Source organism: Sturnira hondurensis, unplaced genomic scaffold (genome assembly GCF_014824575.4).
Source record: "Sturnira hondurensis isolate 20B ecotype Veracruz unplaced genomic scaffold, ASM1482457v3 Scaffold0013931, whole genome shotgun sequence".
In the NCBI taxonomy this organism is placed as follows: Eukaryota; Metazoa; Chordata; class Mammalia; order Chiroptera; family Phyllostomidae; genus Sturnira; species Sturnira hondurensis.
In genome coordinates, this window is record NW_028086562.1 from 467614 (window position 1) to 485891 (window position 18278).

General features: G+C 55.2%; 2 protein-coding genes across 13 annotated transcripts in view; one reads left to right on the forward strand and one right to left on the reverse strand.

Annotated features, from left to right (window-relative positions):
• Positions 1-2597, forward strand: part of RERE (arginine-glutamic acid dipeptide repeats) — a 408446-nt gene extending 405849 nt beyond the window's left edge. For 5 of the 9 annotated variants that reach the window (XM_037062028.1, XM_037062031.1, XM_037062029.1 and 2 more), the window contains one exon: positions 59-2597. In XM_037062028.1, the coding sequence (XP_036917923.1) occupies positions 59-92 (34 nt within the window). In that variant the 3' untranslated portion in view covers positions 93-2597. The remainder of the gene's footprint in view (positions 1-58) is intronic. The other 4 variants (XM_037062025.1, XM_037062026.1, XM_037062023.1 and 1 more) reach the window with 1 other exon arrangement.
• Positions 2598-8613: 6016 nt separating this feature from the next.
• Positions 8614-18278, reverse strand: part of SLC45A1 (solute carrier family 45 member 1) — a 24599-nt gene continuing 14934 nt past the window's right edge. For all 4 annotated transcript variants that reach the window (XM_037062036.1, XM_037062035.1, XM_037062034.1 and 1 more), the window contains 4 exons: positions 14021-14174; positions 12466-12642; positions 10950-11155; positions 8614-9000 (listed from right to left, as the gene is read on the reverse strand). In XM_037062036.1, the coding sequence (XP_036917931.1) occupies positions 8734-9000; positions 10950-11155; positions 12466-12642; positions 14021-14174 (804 nt within the window). In that variant the 3' untranslated portion in view covers positions 8614-8733. The remainder of the gene's footprint in view (positions 9001-10949; positions 11156-12465; positions 12643-14020; positions 14175-18278) is intronic.

The following is an 18278-nucleotide window of genomic DNA, read 5'->3' on the forward strand; positions in this document are numbered from 1 at the left end:
TTGGGTCTGCCTGCCCAGGCCTAGTGCTGAGTCCTCTTTCCTTTATTTTTCTTTCCAGTCGACTGAAGAAAGAAGGTGACAAGCAGTTATAAGTTATTTATTTGTTAACGCTGGCTGTGGAAACCCTAGTTCTTGGGGGGATAAACAGGACTTTTTACATACCAATAGGATCTGCAAAAGCAAAAGAGTATCTTCTAAAGATGTCTTTCTATATTTAAAAACCCCACAACTAAAAATGTATCAGCATAATAGTGTTTGTTTGTAGAGAGGATTCCTTGAGACTGGTTTGGGTCTCCCTGCATGACAGTCCCCAGGAACTTAGCGAGTCCTGGGCTGGACTGAACATTCAGAAAACTTCCCAGCAACCTTGGGGTTCAGCTTTGTTTCCTTCCCTTCTTCGACTTCTCAGTAGGTGCTAGGGTCCAGTCGCACCCTTCACTGTGCGTGCAGATGCACTCAGTCACGTGTGTCCCACAGCCCACAAGGTGTGCAGATGGGTGGCATATGAGTTTGGAATCCAAGAGCTATAATTTTTAAAGAATCTTTTATTTTGCTACATTGTTGGAAACCATAATTTGAAAAAGTTCTGCAGCACAGCTTTTTACGTCTGTAAATAATTTTAGAGCAGCCTTTTTTTCTTTTCACAAACTACTGTTGATCTATTTTTTCCAGCCATGTCACTAATTATGAATTCCTACCAGCTATTGACAGAATACAGAGTTGATTTTTTAATAAAAAGTTATATATAATTATCCCTTTAATGAAAGGGAGCAGATGGGCGTTACTAATTGCAAACAGGCAAAAGCTTGGGACTTGGTTTGGTCGCAGCAGGGAGCATCCAGGGGTTTGCAGGGACAGTGTTACAGACTCTTTGTTTTGCTTTCAGTCTCCACTTGTGTCTGCTCCAAGCTGTGCTTTGCCAGCAGTGCAGACATCTGTTAGATCGAGCCTCCTGTCACTTCACACCAGAAGTGCGGGGGTTAAATGTCCACCCGTTGTTTTGTTCTGAAGGGTGAAAAACACATGTTTCTGTGTGTCTGATTGTAGATTTCCTTATAGATTTCTATGCACACATATTTGATTGTTTTGGATGAACTGCCTTTCGATGGCATAAATATTCTAGAAATTTCAAGAAAATGATTCCCTACCAATAGCACGTATGTTTGCCAAAGCAGTCTGTTAGGAATTTGCCCTTCTGTGGGTGTTGTCCTGGGCATCTGTGGTGAGGCCAGGCTGTCCTCCCCACAGCGTGTGGCTGCTTTCCAGTGGGGAGACCCCAGAGTGGTCACACTTGTGGGCAGTGGCCTATGTGACTATCCCCAGGAGCAAGGTGACCCATGTCAGGCTGAGAAGCCATTTGAGTGCCACCCTTCATTCTGAAGTGGGAACAAGGGTGAAAGGCACACCTGTGGAGTGGGGCTCAGGCTGTCCTGCAGAGAGCCCCCCTCGACTTCCAAATTGCTGCAGAGGATGGGGAGGTTCTGGGACCGTCTGCACCTATTTCTGCCCGGGTGTGACCTTTTCTGTCCCTCTTCTCTCAGACTGTTGAAAACTGTTTCTGCTATTGTGTGTGGCGGCCACGTCCAAGAATTGTCAGGCGACAGCAGGTGGTTTCTGTGGGTCAGTGGGCGTGAAGTGCATCCAGGACCCGAGCCACATGGGTAGGAAGGGGCCGGTGCTGTGAGCCAGGACCCAGCAGGTGTTGGCTCAGACTCGGGTTCACACCTGCATTGTGGCATTGCCCGTTTCTATTAAGACCGTGTTCAATTTCAGCTGGGACAGATAGAGGATTTTGTTTGTTGAAAATGTTTGTAGTTTTTTCTTTCATTCCATTTCTGCCTTAAATTTAGCTCCTTGTAGAGGAGACAAGCTCAAATGAACCCTTTGTCATCATACTTGTGGCTGCGTTGGCAGGGGCATTTGTTCCCTCTGGGGCAGTGACCTGCCATCAGGGTGGGCTGCTCTTCAACGAGGCCGCGCTTCTGCAGCTCCCGCTGCCCCCCGATTCCCGCACCATCGCCCCCCTCCCATTTCTTGTTTTCCTTCTGATAGAACACAATACCTACCGTTCAGTTAAGACTCTTTTTCTCCTCTCTCCAGCATCCATTTTCCAAAGAAGAGAGAGAGGGAAGTTCTTTGAAGTCTGTATTGAAAGTTGTCTAAAGGCGTTTCCCTGTTAGGTTTTGGTCCCCCGCATCCCAAGGTGAAGCACTGAGACTCTTCTATTGAAAACCCTCACCTGGTCAGCCACGGTTTAGGAGGCCCCAGACCTTCCTTTTGTTCGAAGTTGGGTTTTGCTTTTCTGTGTTTTGTATGTATCTTGTTCGATGTTGTCAAGGTTGAGCTTCACGTTTCACTGCGGCGGCAGCAGCAGAGCAGAATGTACATTCTGACCTGCTACGTTTATATATATCTCGAAGCTAAATGTATATATGAGTAGTTTGCCATGAGATAACACAGTGTAAACAGAGTAGACACCCAGAAATCGTGACTTCTGTGTTCTCTCCATTTGAGTATTTTGTAATTTTTTGGAAATATTTGTGGACATAAATAAAACCAAGCTACACTACAACAGCTGGGTGCTGACCTGTGGCTGACCCGTGGACTGCGTCTCATTCCTGGGAGTGGGCGGGATCTTGGCTGCTGGCCCCGACCTGAGTCCCCAGAGTGGCCGAGGGCGGAGGGAGCATCTGGTGTTCTCTGCTGTTGCCGGCACAGAGCTTACCTTTCCAAGCAGCTTCTGGAAAGATCCACGTCTGCTCTGTCAGAGAGGAAGGTGAGTACACTTGCTCTCGGGAGCTGCTCCAACCTGCTGACTTGTGATAGTTGACCGGCAACGAGCTCCTCGCACCGCTGAGCGGGCCCCAGGATGGAGAGCGCCATGGGACCAAGAACACTCTCTCCTCTACCCAGACCCCTTTCTCCGCTTAGGAGAGGTCTGCAGAGTGGCTGTTCTTCCTGTCTTGGCCCTTCCGTGCCTGAGGCCTGCCCTGCAGCTGCGGGTGCATTAGCCCAGCTGTGGGGGCACACGTGGTTGTCCATCTGGGTCACGGATGAGAAGGTGGGGCTGCGGAGGGAACAGTGAGCAGCAGCAACCCAGGTGCCCTCTTTGCTGGTCTCTTACGTGGCATGCTGCTATTCATGAAACCAGTTTATAATAGGCATAAATTTATCAGATGCAAAGTTCAAAGTCAAATGCTGAGACGTCTGAATGGATACATGGAGATATGCTGCAGAAAAGGCTCCCATCAAAACTGCACAGATTTTAATAGTTTCTCAGGTGTGGACAATTGGCCATGCTCACTACCCTGCCATGTACCCCCTTTGAGGCAGGGGGCCTGCCCCATTGGACACCAGGATTTGTAAGGAGACAGAGTCTACGTACTGCCTAGCAGCTGTGCCCCCTTTCCAGGCCCTTGCCTCATGCTCCCCAGATGAACTGGCACCAGCGTGCCCCTCCACCCCTTGGTTCCTGTGAGTGCAATGTGGGTGAAGAAAGGTGTGCCACGGGGCTGGTGTGTGGCCCGAAGCCTGGTGAGATCCACGGTAAGTTCAGGTGAATGGGGACAGGCCACTTACCTGCAGGGTAAGCTGCACCGCACGGAGATCGTCAGTGACCTCCCAGGCAGAGACGGGGTTGTAAGCCCATCAGACACACAGACCACAGAGTCGTGCGGCTGTGAGAGCAAACATCTGGTGAGTGGTGGGCAGGGTGCCCTCATCCAACTGGTGCCCCTTGCCAGTCTCAGGCCAGACAGTGTACCTGCCAGGCACCTGGGGAGGCCCAGGGTGGTGTGAGCAGACACCAGCACAGATTCAGTGCTGTGGAATAGGAGCAGGACCCAGACACCTGGGGTCGAGCTAACTGTCCCCATGACCAGTGGAGGTTTGTCTGCATTGGACCCCTAAGCAAGTCCTTCCCACTGGACTGAAGAGCAAGGAATGAGGCTGCGGTGGCGGTGGGGCTTATTCAGGCTGCAGGGTAAAAGCCAGTCCTCTGGATTCCCAGGGCTCCCATTGGAAGGCAGTGTCAAACAGGAACTGCACCGTCCATGGATGGGTCCCTCGGCCCCTTGGAGGCCCAGAGTGGCCTCCTGCTGCAGCACAGGCTTTGCCCTGGAGCTAAGCGCCCTCACAGCTTCTCCAGTCTGTGTTTGTGGTCTTCAGAGGTCTCAGGACCCAAGGTCCTTGCTGGGTCCCCAGCTGCCCCATAGAGCTCTGGCAGCTCAAGTTCTGGGCCCTGGATACTGATTTTGCTTCAGCCTCAGGTGGCCTCTCTAATGGCTGTCTTTGCCAGGAACAACTCACAAGTCACCTGTACTTGTTCCCTTTTTTGACCTGTCAGGGGCCCAGGCTGTAGAAGGGACCCATATCTACCTGAGCTGGCACCTCGGGTTCCCCTCCCGACGCCTCATGATGGGACCAGGTTCTGGTGGGTAGAAGGCCCTTGCTCCGAAAATACTTGCTGAGCAGTCCCTGCAGAAGGCTCCTGGTGCGCTCCGAATGTGTGCTTGCGTCATGAGTGTGGGTAATCGGCGGGAATGGCCGCACCCACTACTCTGGCACCTCACGGACCCTTCTCCCACACCTGTCTGTCCCTCCCGTGCAGTGCTGATGGAGTTCAAAATCTGAGCACAGGTCACGAGCATTACAGATCACGTGAGCAGTATGCACGCACCCCTGGTGATGCTCTGCCACTAGGGTAATCAGTGTGCGCCGTGACGACTGAGGAGGGACGGTGTCTTCTGCGCCACTCCACCAGGAAGTGGAGGTTTCTGCTGCATCTTCCTCTTACCCTTGATCCCCCGGACTAGCTGCACCTGATCTTGGATCTCAGCCCCAGCCCTGTCCTGGTTACATGGTTCTTAGAAGTTTGGGTGGGGTCTGGTGAACCCCTAAGGTGTGGACAGTCAGTGAAATGAATTTGGTTAGAACTAGAATTTTAAGGCACTTCTTAGAAGACTTCGTTCAGAGAGCTTGTCACACCCAGGTCCTCACACAGTAGGTTTGAAACTTGGTCCTCGCTGCTGCTCCCAGTTGTGACCGCCACCAGGCAGTAGTATGTAAGGCCCGGGCTCCACATCTGTGAGGCTGCCACTCCCCAAGGTGACACTTTTGGGTTAAAGTTCCTCCTTTACCACCTCCCCCAGATGCGCCAGGAGAGAGGTGTGGGTATGATGAGTATTTTGTAAAAGAACTGACATTTTCTTGAGGCAGGGAGCCGAACATGTGGTGCTGGCCTGGGTGTTTTGGGCAAAGAGCAACTGGAATAGGTCACAGCAGGGGTAAGAGAGGACAGGGAAGAGGGCCTGGGGCTGCAGTGGGGTGGACAGGGCCTAGGCCTGGACGTTAGGACCATGGAAAGACTCTTGGTCTTAAGAACAGTGGGTTCTCTTTTGTTCCCAGTGCCGGGACGTACACAGGGTGTGAGGTGCCCGGTAAATGTCCACAAGTGGAAGAGGACCCCATGTGCACCCTCTGTGGCAGGGGATGTCCAAGCATGATGGCCTCAGTACTTGCCCCTGCAGAAGTCCCCGTGAGTTGCTGCCACGCTGGGGGCCCCACGTGTGCCCCCAACTCAGGACATTTCTCCTCCAAGTCTCACAGGAGGGGGGTGCTCACAGCCAGGACGAGACCCCAACATGCACTGTGTGGACCTGCAGGCAGCGCTCAGCGAGCCCAGCAGTGGTCAGTTCTGGTATATTCCAGGGGAGCTGCCGCCACTCCCTCAAAGCCCGTAGCCCCCTGTGAGATAGGTGCCACATGTCGCCTCCCTCAGTCACTGTGCCCCATCCCGTGGTCGAGGGCTTGTTTGGCGGCCTGGGAGAGAAACCAAACCAACGCTGAGGCTGCGCCATCTGTTCCCTCCACCAATGCTGTCGGCCTAAGTGCCGTGACCACCGAGGAGGCAGAAGTCACATTCACTGCCAAGAGCACAGAGGAACGGGAGCTTGTTTTCACATTTGCTAAGAGGGCGGTCAGGAGTGGTTTTAACACCTGTGCTGCAGTCACAGGTTTGTTTTTGTCTCAGCAGTGGTGGGGGTGAGTCTCATCCCACGACCACAGAGCAGAGCTTCCTCTTCCTTTCCTCGGAGTGGAACGGTGTCCTCCCCTCCCAGCTGAGTCCCCAGGAGCCAGCCCAGAGCAGGATGGCGGTCAGGCCTCGGGAGGAGCTCAGCAGCTGACACTTGGGTCAGGCCTGGGGGCCGGGTCCCCTGGTGCAGGCATGTGACCTGGGCTCAGGACTTAGCGCGCTTCTCGAGGCACAGGTGCCAGAGGGAGTGGCGGTACCACCTTCCTCACAGTGGGGAGGTGAAGCAAGCAGTGCAGACATCACTTAGCTGGTCGCCTAACCACCCCGGCAGCAGCCCCTGTCACCGCCGCGATCACAGTGCCATGCTTGAGAGAGTGATGCTCTGAGATGGGAAATGAAGCAGGTGTGCATCTTGGTGAGTCCTGAGCCTCATGGTGGCTCCCAGGGCGATCTGGGAACAGGCCTGAAGGTCAGGGGCACCTTTTTGGAGCTGGCCTGAGGGCCACCGATGCTCTGTTCAGTCACTGTCCCCAAATGGGGAGCAGCACCTGGCTCAGATCCAAAGAAGAGAGGCTGATGACAGCCATTCCCGCTTGTGAAGCCATTTTTGTTTAGAAAGTTCAGGAAAAGGGCATAGGATTTGACAAGCCAGGAATGAGCAGGGAGCCCTTTGTTCCTCATCTCACAGATCTGACGATTTGCTGGCAACAACAGTCCAGACCAGGGAGCTGCCACTCAACACTGCACTTTCTAGAAAATCTAAAGCTGACCTCCTGAGCAATGTGAATGTGGGGAGAATGAGCCTGGAGTCCCAGGAAAGCATGGGACTCACAGGCCCAAAGGAGCTGCATGACTTCGGGAAGTCACGGAGCCTCTGTGCTTCGCCTACATGTGCAGCAGGAGAGGGAGACTTGCCTCACCTAGTTCATCGCCGTGAAGGGTAAAATGGCGTGACATGCAGGCACGGGGGACTCACATGCAGGACTCACTGATCCCACTGGGTGGGCTGCACAGAGGAGGTGGCATTTTAGATGAAAGTGGGTGAATCAGAAATTGACTGGGCAGAGAGGAGGTGGGAGGACTGCACCTGGAAAGAGTGTGAGTGGAGGCATGGAGTGTGTTAGTGGCTGGACGGGGTTCTGTGGCTGCCGTCCAGGGGAATGAGCCATGGAGAGCCTGGGGGGCTCGGGAGGAAGGTGGGCTCCTGTTGGGCATGAGGATGGTAGAGCCAGTTCCCAGGCACTGGAGCCATCGAAGGCATTAAAGGAAAGGAAGGGCTCAGGCCTAAAGGATGGAATGTGGGCAATGAGGGTAGACAGCAGAGGCCCTGGACCAGGGCAAGGGGCACAGAGAGGACCCTGGAGTCACCTGTGCTCCCAGAGGCCAGCAGGTACTGGCCCTGAGGGAGCCCAGGTGCGGAGGCCACTATGAGGCAAGAAGGCTGTGGTCCAGGTGGGGAGGTGGCCAAGGTGCCCTGTATAAGTTCATGGTTTTTGCACTCGTGACCCTAACTGGTCAGAGTTAAGATGTCAGCACACATTAGCTACCCATAAACCCCAGTCTCCTCAGAAGCTGGAGGTGGGCCCAGGACACTGCTGCATTTGGAACTTGCGGTCCGTGTGTCCAATATGGCCCCAAAGCATAGGGACAATACAGTGAGGGTTCGGGGGCCAGCTCAAGGACAGCTGCCAGGTGCACTGGGAGGGGCCTCAGCCCACCCAGTCACCATGTGATGGCAGAGGGGAGGAGCCATGTGTCGAGGGCCCCTGACATTCCTGTGGGGTTGGAGATAGATGCAGGTCTGTCAACAGGCATTGGGAGGTGGTGCGGGGGCAGTGGGGCCAGTGTTTCCCGAGTGCATCTGCTTCACGTTGAGCTTCCCACCTGATGGAGCTTTTTACTCTGAGCCTTTTGGTGCCTGGGGTTCCTTTAACACGCTGAGCACGTTCCCACCTCGATCTCAGGTATTCTCTCCTCTCCTCGCCAGCGAGCGCACTGCTCCAGTGGCATCTTTCCAGAGTCCCCACCCATTCTCCCTGGGACAGCCCTCCCCCTGACCCCAGCACCCCTCCTCCCCAACCTTAGGGTAGTGTCTCCTCCTCTCATGTCAGATCCACAAGAGTGGACACTGGTTGCGCACAGCTGGGTGTCCAGCACTTGCCATTCCCAGGGTTGATGGCTATCTGTAGGGCAGACAGACAGGTAAGTGGGAGGGAGGGAGGAGCGGCCCTCAGTGTACAAGTGGACCGGGCTGTCGGCCTGAGGCCCACTGGCATTCAGGGCCGGGTGTGTCTGTTCTTTGCTGTGGGGGCTGACCTGTGCATCACAGGAGGTTTACAGCATCCCAGGAAGGTAGCAGCCACCCAGATTGTGACAACCAAAAATATCTCCAGACGTCGCCAGATGTCTTCTGGGGTGGAGGGCAACGGGCCAAAATCGCTGCCAGTTGCCAGCCACTGAGTTAAACCTGTACTTGGACTAGATGGCTCTTAGAGCCTCTTCCCCAAGTCCCCGAGGAGCGTGGGCCAACCCCCAGGGGACCTTGCACCCCTCTGAAGAGCCACAACTGGAAACCAGAGGCTTTGCTGCTGCTGTTTATTCTATCACGTATTTACAATCCAACAGGAGACCTGTCTCTCCAAGGCCAAGGCCCTTTGGTTTTTCACTGGCTCCAGACCCCTGTGCTGGGGCTCTGGGCGTCAGATGGTCAGCAGGAGGGGCTGGTGCTCCTCGTCCGTGGCATCCCTGGGAGGGATTTCGTAAACAACACACAGGGAAGAGTACAGGCAGCCCAGGAAGGACACCAGGCTGGAGAAGTACATCACCCCATTGGCGCTGCCTACGGCCGAGGTCAGGGGCCCCAGCACCAGCGAGACGAGAATCTGGGCCAGGAAGTACTGGCAGCTCAGCAGGGAGATGTCCACACCCATGCCACGCCGCGTGCCGTCCGCACTGGACCCTGCAAACTGACCCAGAGGAGGAACCGTCAGCAGCAAGGGGGCAGGTGACCAGGCCATGCCACCCAAGCGGCCCATGCACCACGGGCTCACATTTTGCACGTGTACAGGGAGTGCAGGCAAGAGCTTGATACTATTTGTGTTCAAAGAAATGACAATGAAAAGAATCCCCGACTCATGGGGGCAGAGGGCTGCGCTCTCGCAGCCGGGGTGGGCGGCCCTTTCCCCACTTGGACAGCCTCGTCCTTTCTCCTCTACTTGCCTAAAAGCAAACTATTTGCATGGCCAGCTGGTGTTTCGCATTCTGGGTCATCCCTTCTCAGTTTCAGTCAGCCATGTCACATGCTCCGAAATATCCTGTCCCCGTGCTTCCAGCCCCGTCACTCCACCAGCCTCCGTCCCCACCTACCATGCCTCTGAACAGGGCTGCAGGTGTGACGGTGGGAGGGGGTGGTGTGTGTCCCTTCCTGCTCCCCAGCACAGGCCATCCTTAGCCAGCAGCCACCTCTGGGATGCTGCCAAAGCCCTCCCCGGGGAAGTCTGTCCTCACGGCCCCTGCAAGGTGCTTGTGAATGGACCCATGTTGTGTCCTGGGGATCTGCAGCTCCTGGTGACGCTGCACAGCCTCGAGGGAATGCCACTGTGGCAGGCGGTCACTGGTTAGCCCTGAACCAACAGCAGCCCGAGGAAGGCTGAGAGCAATGTAGGCAGCCAGAAGGCTCTCTGGGCAACAGAGTCCAAGCCTTCTAGTCAGCTCTGACCAAATCTGGGGAAGGTGGCCTGTGGCCCTGGGTGTCCCCGAGTGTCCCCCTCCTATGTGGCAGGGCAGCCCTTCCCCAAGAAGGGTCTCAGGGCTGCAGGGAAGTAACAAGGAAGACAGAGACCTGGGCAGCACCAGTGACCAGGGATGATAGTGCAAGTCCCCTGGTCCCTCGGGTGCTGCTGGCACAGGCTGTGGCCACCGGTGGGTGGGTGCATGGCTCGCTCGGGTGGTCACAGGCCAGCCCTGCCCAGGAGACACATACAGCCACCCCCCACCCCCCAGGGAGTTCAAGAAGATGCATTAAGGAAGTGGCCTTTAATGTGCCGCTTCAAACCCTGGAGGGCACTGTGGGAGCCTGTGCTGGGAGCACCATGCGGCCCTGAGAAGTCCTCCCTTGTGGGTGAGCCTCAGAGCGTCACACCGAGTGACAGCCACCAGACCCAACAGGCCACACACGGCATGATTCCTTTTACACGAAATGCCCAGCACAGGTGAATTTATATGGACAGGAAGTAGGCTTGTGGGGGCTGGGCGGCCTGAGGGACCAGGGGTGATGGTCACACAACTTGTGAGCACGGGGTGGGCCAAAGTAGGTGTACAGTTGTGAGTGAACAAAACCAGCTTATTATTTATTCACTAGTGTGTGATTCCCAGGGCACAGCAGACTGTGCACCCCCTTTGCCCGCCCTGTGCCCTGGAAGTGGGGGAGCTGCTCGGGGCCAGCCCACGCTGAGCACAGCACCGGGCTGGCACATGTGGACAGGACCCTTGTCCTGGGGTTGCCTTTGACGCAGGGCCCACGACCTGTCGTTAAAGCTCTGATGTTTTGTTTATCATGGGTTTGGGCATTATTTCTTGTTTTTAGAAATTCTGTGTTAACACACTGCTGATCTCGACGGAAAGTTTTTTATGCCCAAAGGGAGTGAGTGTCTCGCTCGCCTCGCCCGAGGGCCTGTGAGTACAGGTGACCCTGAAGCCTGACAGAGGGGGACACTGGGGGATTCCCCCTTCTAGCTTCCCACTTCCCGCATGAGGAGGCAGCTCCGTGGGATTGTGCCCCGCTGTCACTGCCCCATGTCTGAAGGAGACCCGCGTGTCCCTCGTGCACCAACCCCAGATTGGGGGTTGGCATTTCCCCAGAAGGCTCTCCCAGAAGCTGGGTGGGGGAAGCCGCAGCCAGAGGCGGGGCGCCTACCTCCTTGCTGTGGTAGTAGTCACAGAGCAGCGAGTAGGGCAGTGTGCAGAGCGTGGAGAACAGGATCCCATAGGTTATGCACAGGGACAGAACCACATAGAGGTTCCTGGACAGGGTGGCGAGCCCGGTCCCCAGGCCGAAGGCCAGGTAGGCAACGAAGTACAGCGTGCGGATGCTGAGGTATTCTTCCAGCTTCTCCAGGATGGCTGCGGGCCGGGCAGGAGGGCAAGGGCTCAGTGTTCCTGGGCTGTGTTCCACCCCCCACCCCGCCGGGGCTGAACCTCAGGCTGGCAGGCAGCTCAACCTGCGACCTGCGTGTGGGCCCAGGGAAGTGGAGCCAGAGGGAGGGACAGGGTGGGGGGTGGCTCCCTGGTGCTGCTGCAGGAGAAGGGGTCTTTGGGTTAAAATCCCAGAGGCTCGGGAATGTGAGGTTTCTGGCGGGAGCCCCTGTCCCCATGCAGACCCACGCACTCTGTCTCTCCTAAAATGAGGACACCAGCGGCCACAGCCCAGCCGGTGTCCAGGGACCCTGCAAGAACACGGCACCTCAACTGCGGGTGATACCACTCCCTGGAGTCAGGTGGCTCGGGCCACTTCCCCAGACCCTGGTGTTACCAGCTGTGGGGAACCAGACACCCCAACACCCCACGTGCCACCAGGGGCTGGCAAGCAAGAGCCAAGGAATGTCCTGGCACAGTTCCGGACCCACGAAGTCACACTGGCCCTAAGGCTGGAATCCACAGGGATGGGGGAGAGAACACGTAACAGGCTCACAAATGGCAGCGATCCAGACCGGGACCTGCCGGCCGGCAGCCTGAGTTTGCACCCCTGCAGCTAAGAATGGTTCTTATTTTTTTTTAGCTGTTTTTAGAAGTCAAAATAGGGTTAATGTTTTGTGTCACGTGAAAATGATACAAAATTCAGTCCTCGTGAATAGATGACATTTGCCCAGAGCTCACCCACATGCTCAGTGTGTCTCATCTCTTTGGCCTGCAAAGCCCATGTGGTCTGCTCTCCACCCACGTGGAAAACAGGTGGACCCCTGAGACATGGGTGGCGCCTGCACCCACATAGATGCACGTGGTTCTTCTTGTCCCTGGGTCACCCAGGGACAGCGCCGGGGTCATCTCAGACTGCCCACAGCACCCCTCCACATCCCTCTCCAGTGCACCTGCCCCTCCGCCCTCTGTACCAGCTGCCACCTGAATGACGTGGGTAGGATTCAGGGGGCTGGGGGACAGCACACCTGCCTGGGGGTGCCCCTGGGCCCCACTTTCCCTCAATTATTAGGGGCCTGACCCTCTGCCCAGTGGCTTACTGGAGTCTGGACATACACCCAGCCCTGACCAGCCCCACCCCGCCACCCAGTACAGGCCTGGGCACCCCAGCAGGCTGCTGAGGGACAGAAGATGGGGGCCTGCAGTTGTAAGGGCACCCTCCTGCCTTCGATCCGTACACTCCAGGGCCCTCAGAGCTCCCTCGAGGGGCGCAACCCTCATCTCGCCCGCGCGGGTACCTGAGTAGAAGGCGGCGCTGAAGGCGTAAATGCACATCCCCCAGCAGCCCGCGGTGACGCCACTGTTGTACTTCTGATACGCCTCCGACGCGTGCGGGGCTTCGGGGTCTCCCTGGAACACCACCTCGCCCATGAAGTCCGTGTAGAAGAGCAGCACCCCCTCGAAGGAGAGCCAGCCTGGGAGGGGCAGAGGGCCGCGACGGCGGGGCGGGCGGTGGGCTGGCCCACTCACACCGACAGCCGCTTCTGACCGCTTCTCAAAGAGCACCGTGGATTCAAAACTTAGCCTCACCCCCCAGAGATCACGTTACCTCAGTTAAAATGTTGTAGGTTTCCTAGTTTTTGTTTCTGTTTTTTTTTTTTAAGCAAATGCTTATTCTTACACAGGCTTTGTCGCACGAAGGTTCTGTACCCTGTTCTTTCTCTGAGCATTATTGCGGTGGGGAACGCTGAGCCCCCTCCACCTTCTAAGACAAGAAAGTGCCTCGGCCACAGGGGTGGGAGGGTGGGGGAGGGCATGTCATCGAGAAGCTACATAAGGCTGCGCAAATGTGGCTACGGATCCCATGTGCTTTGTTACCCGTTAAGCCGTAGTGACTTCTCCCGCTGCATTCCCGCCCCATCCATCTCTCCTTCGGTTCGGGAAGAGGGTGTATGTACCCGCCCTCTTGACCCCCAGTGATCATGCCCGGCCTCCCACGCCATTCAGCATTCCGCAGTAGCCCCGTTTTCCCGGCAGCAGGACACCTCGAGGTGTGGGCTCAACATAATCCACTTAGCCCCTCTCCTGTGGCTGGGCGTCCGCACCTCCCCCACTCCCGTCTCTGGCTGGGATAAATCACGCGGGGACAGATGCCTTGCACACACACTCCTGATACACTCTCTGACGACGTCTTTGCAAAGAATGCCAAACAGGATCACCGGGGTACATGTTACGGACATTTTTAAGATTCTTGCCTGTTGGCAAAATGCCTCCTAGAAAGTCATTCTGATTTCTGTCCTACAGTGTTTGAGAGCCCTGGATTCTCTCCACTTCCTAGTCATCCTTGGACGTTCCGTAACCTAACAGCGGAGATACTGAATGGCATGTGGCTCAAGTTGGGGCCGTCCCATAGTAATTCAGAGGCCCGGCCTCATGAACACAAGAGCAGCACTGGACGTGTGGGCACGGGTGTCTGTCCTCGCTGTACATGAGGCCGAAAATGGCTTAAGACACCAGGCCCACCGGTGGGAAAGGGACATCTGTCACGGAACTGTGAGTTGCCAGCGAGTCTTTGGTAATGAGGTTCAGGCTCTGGAGACCCAGGTGTCTGGCCTCTTGTCTGAAGCCCTGCTTTTGTCTGGGCGCACCTGGCGCAGGCGCCTGGCCCGCTTTCCCAGAGAACAGCCCTCTGGGCGGCCCTACACTCCACCAGCCCTTGGAGGTATCTGGGAGCTAAGTGAATGTGGAGACATTCCGGAAGGTCATTAGTGGCAGCCCCCTGGGTCCAGCAGCCCTGTCCCCACCATGCAACGCGACCCCGGCCAGGACAGGGAGGCCGTGCCAAGAGCTCACCCAGAAAGTGGTTGACGCACAGGTTGCGCAGCGCCTTGGGCATGTGGCAGATGGTGGAACAGAGGTGCCTCAGGGACAGCGGCTGCCCGGGGGGCTCGCTGGAGCCCATCAGCTCGCTCTCGTACTTCACGCCGTTCAGTAAGATGTTTGCCACCTGCGAAGGGAGCCCCAAAGCCCCGAGTCAGAGCCCCAAACTCTGCTGACCCGACAGCACACACAGACACAGGGCCACACAGGCCTGCGCTCCCGGACGGTGTTGGCCAAGCACCGCACGCCACCGGGTGAGAAGTGGCTTCGGGGGCTCAGAGACGCCGGGAATGGAATCGCGTCTCAGGTGGGGCCGCTTCGGGGCCCGGGGGACACAGGTTCTGTCTTCAGGGAGTAAGTTGGTACCTTGCCAAATGTGAAATAAACAGAACCTGGGTCAGACTTTGTGTGAAGTCCCTTCTTTTCCATCAGAGAAGGGTGTGAAACTGATTTCAGGTGACAGGGGATCCTGTCCACACAGCGGTCCGGGGCCCAGGGAGCAGACGTACTTACCTGGGGCCCTGGTGAGGGCTTGCAGGCACCCAGACGGCACCCAGACACGCCCCGCCCACGGAATGGAAACGACCCGGGAGGCTACCCTGCTTTGGGGGCTCACGAGCGACATTTTGCCAGCAGAGTGGCTTGCCGACTCGCACGCCTCTATCTGTGACCACTGCCTGTCTCAGGCATAAAGAGGAGACTGCTCTGGCTCCAGAGGGACCCCTGGGCTGTGTCAGCACCTGGGGACCCCAGGCAGAATGGAAAGAGGAAGGAAACAGCCCCCAGTCTGGTTCAAGGTGAGCTGCTGTCACGGAGAAAGACTGCAACATCACACCTGAGCCTGGAGGCATTTCCATTTAGCTCAGGGTTTTTACTTTCCTCCGAGAACTGATTCACAAATCGCACTATTGAGAATAAAAAATTTTAAAAGAAGATTGTTAACCATACATAAAAGTGTAGTTCAGACTTTCAACTAATGACCGGTGTGTACAAGCCAGTTTGAATATTTGGGACCAGGACAGGATGATGACCCAGGGTTGGCCAAGAGCCTCAGTGCCTGCTCTCAGGTCACCAAGAATGACAAGAACAGGACTTCCTAACCCTCCAGTGATTTCCGGTTCTTCTGACCCTTCCCAGGTCTGAGCATATGGGGTGCCACAGGCAGTCTCCGTACTTCCTGCGAGGACAGTCACACACCCTACCCGGATGTGAGCTGACAGTCAGGGTTAAGAGGGAACGAGAATGGCACTGGGCCTGGCAGGCCACTGTGCACCAGGAAAAAGGAACAGCCGTGCTTAATAAATTCACAATGGGACTTCTGGCCAAGATGGAGGCATAGGTAGACACACTGTGCCTCCTCACGGAACCAAAATAAGGGCAATGATTTAGAAACAAAATAACAACCAGTAGTGACAGAAAATTGAACTGTATGGAAGTCTGACAACCAAGGAGTTAAAGAAGACACATTCATCCACACCAGTAGGAGGGTCAGAGTTGGGCAGAGAGGGGTCACAGAGAAAAAAAGTGGTGGCTGGCAGACCCCAGGCACAGGGTGACAGCGGGTGGACCCAATGAGGCAGCAGATCGTGGAAGGGTGTGGCACGCAAGGCGGCTGGTGGGCCAGGCGGTCCCACATTCGTGAGCAGATAAACCAGGCAAAACTGGGGAGCAAGACAGACCATGCAACCCAGGGTCCCAGCACCAGGAAATAAAGCCTAAAAGCACCAATTGAAAACACCTGTGGGGGCTGAGCTGTCAGGAGAGGCTCCCAGTCTCACAAGAGAGTTCATTGGCGAGACCCACAGGGTCCTAGAACATACACAAACCCACCCACCCAGGAACCAGCATCAGAAGGGCCCAGTTTGCTTGGGGGAAACAGTAGAAGGGACTGAAATCTAGCAGAGGAGACCAAGTGCCATTCTTCCCTCTCAAACCCCACCCCCACATACAGCATCACAACATGGCGACTGGGTTGACCCACCCAGGCAAACACCTAAGGCTTCACCCCTCATACGTAACAGGTGTGTCAAGACAAAAAAAAAAAAATGGCCCAAATGAAAGAACAGATCAAAGCTCCAGGAAAAATACAAATAAGCGATGAAGAGATAGCCAGCCTATCAGATGCACAGGGAACCAATAGTGATAGAACAAAAACTGGGACTCAGCCCTGGCTCGTGTAGCTCAGTGCATTGAGTGCAGGCCTATGAACCAAAAGATCGTGGTGCAGTTCCCAGTCAGGGCACATGCCTGGGTTGCAGGCCAGTTCCCAGCAACCGTACACTGATAAAAAAAAACAAAACAAAAAAAAAACTGGGACTCAAATCAATGGAGTGGACCAGAAGGAAGAAAGAAACAACCAAACAGAAAAGAATGAAGAAACAGGAATTCAGAAAAATGAGAAGAGGGTTAGGAACCTCCAGGACATCTTTAAATGTTCCAACATCTGAATTATAGGGGTACCAGAAGGCAGAGAGGAAGAGGAACAAGTGGAAAAGTTATTTGAACAAAAAATGAGAGAATTTTCTCAGTCTGGCAAAGGAAATAGACTTCCAGGAAGCTCAGAGAGTCCCAAAGAAGTTGGACCCAAGGAGGAACACACCAAGGCACATCATAATTACATTAGCCAAGATTAAAATGAAGGAGAGAATCCTAGAAGCAGCAAGAGATAAGGAGACAGTCACCTACAAAGGAGTTCCCATCAGACTGTCAGTGGATTTCTCAAAAGAGACCTTCCAGGCAAGAAGGGGCTGGAAAGAAGTATTCCAAGTCATGAAAGGCAAGGACCTCCATCCAATATGACTCTATCCAGCAAAGCTTTCATTTAGAATGGAAGGGCAGATAAAGTGCTTCTCAGATAAGATCAAATTGGAGGAGTTCATCATCACCAAGCCCTTATTATATGAAATGTTAAAGGGACTTATCTAAGAAAAAGAAGATAAAAAATATGAACAGTGAAAGGACAGCAAACTCACAGTTATTAACAACCACACCTAAAACAAAAGCAAACTAAGCGAACAGTTAGAACAGAAGCAGAGCCACAGAAATGGAGATCACATGAAGGATGAAGGGTTAGCAACAGGGGAGTGGGAGGAAGAGAAGGGGGGAGAAGGTACAGGGAATAAGTAGCATAGACGGTAGGTAGAAAATAGACAGGGGGAGGGTAAGAACAGTGGGGGAAATGTAGAACACAAAGAACTTGTATGACACATGGACATGAGCTAAAGGGGGGGAATGTGGGTGGGAGGGGGTGTGCAGAGTGGAGGGGAGTGAAGGGGGAAAATGGGACAACTGCAATAGCATAATCAGTAAAATATATTAAGAAAACAAACAAAAAAAGAATTTCTCAATGAAGAGAAAATGAACAGCCCCCTCAGAGCATCTCCAGTTAATTTCTCATGAAATCAGGGGTCTTCCCAGGCACAGAGAGGGGACACCTGACTGAGGACCCAGCTGTCCAAGAGCCTGGGTGGGGCAGCTTTGGCTTCATAGGGAGACATAGCCCCCGTGCGCCTGCCACCTATGTGTCCTCGGCCCAGCCAGGGGGTCACTGGCCCTCGGAAGCGCCTCCCTGGGGCCCATGCCGCTGGAACATGGTGTCAGAGGGTTCCCATTCTGGAAACTCCAAGTTCTCACCGAAACTCCCTCATCCTGGGACCCGACTGCAGGCAGGCCATGGAGCTATGACGTCAACCCTCTGGCCAAGGCCGAAGACACTGCATTGGACATGAGCAGCCTCCTGGAAGGTTCTTTGCCTTCCAGAACATGCCACACCCTGCCCTGGCCGTCTAGAGTTTGACGGCCCCCGGGACAGTCGGCTAAGGTGAGCCACGAGGGCAGGACGGAGGTGGGGGCCTGGGGCACCGGCCAGGGTTCCCCTCCATTCTGTCTTTCAGGAAGATGGCGGCGCCGAGACCAAGGTGGGCAGTGGACGTTATGAGAAAATGCCGGAAACTACCAAAATGCACAGTGTTGTAACCAACGCTCTCCAGGACTATTCCGCGAATGTAACGGTGTTTGAAAGCGCCTGCCACGTCCAGCTGCAGCTCTAGGTTCCTGCACCCCGATTCTGCTCTGACCCAAAGGTCCCTGAGGCTAGTCTCTCCGGATCCAAGGGCCTCTGCCACCCCCAGGATGGCTGGGAATCTCTTTCCAGATCAACAATCTCCCTTTGCCATCTAACTGATAAGGGGGCAATACCACATGGTGCCCTCTGACCCTGCCCCCCCCCCCC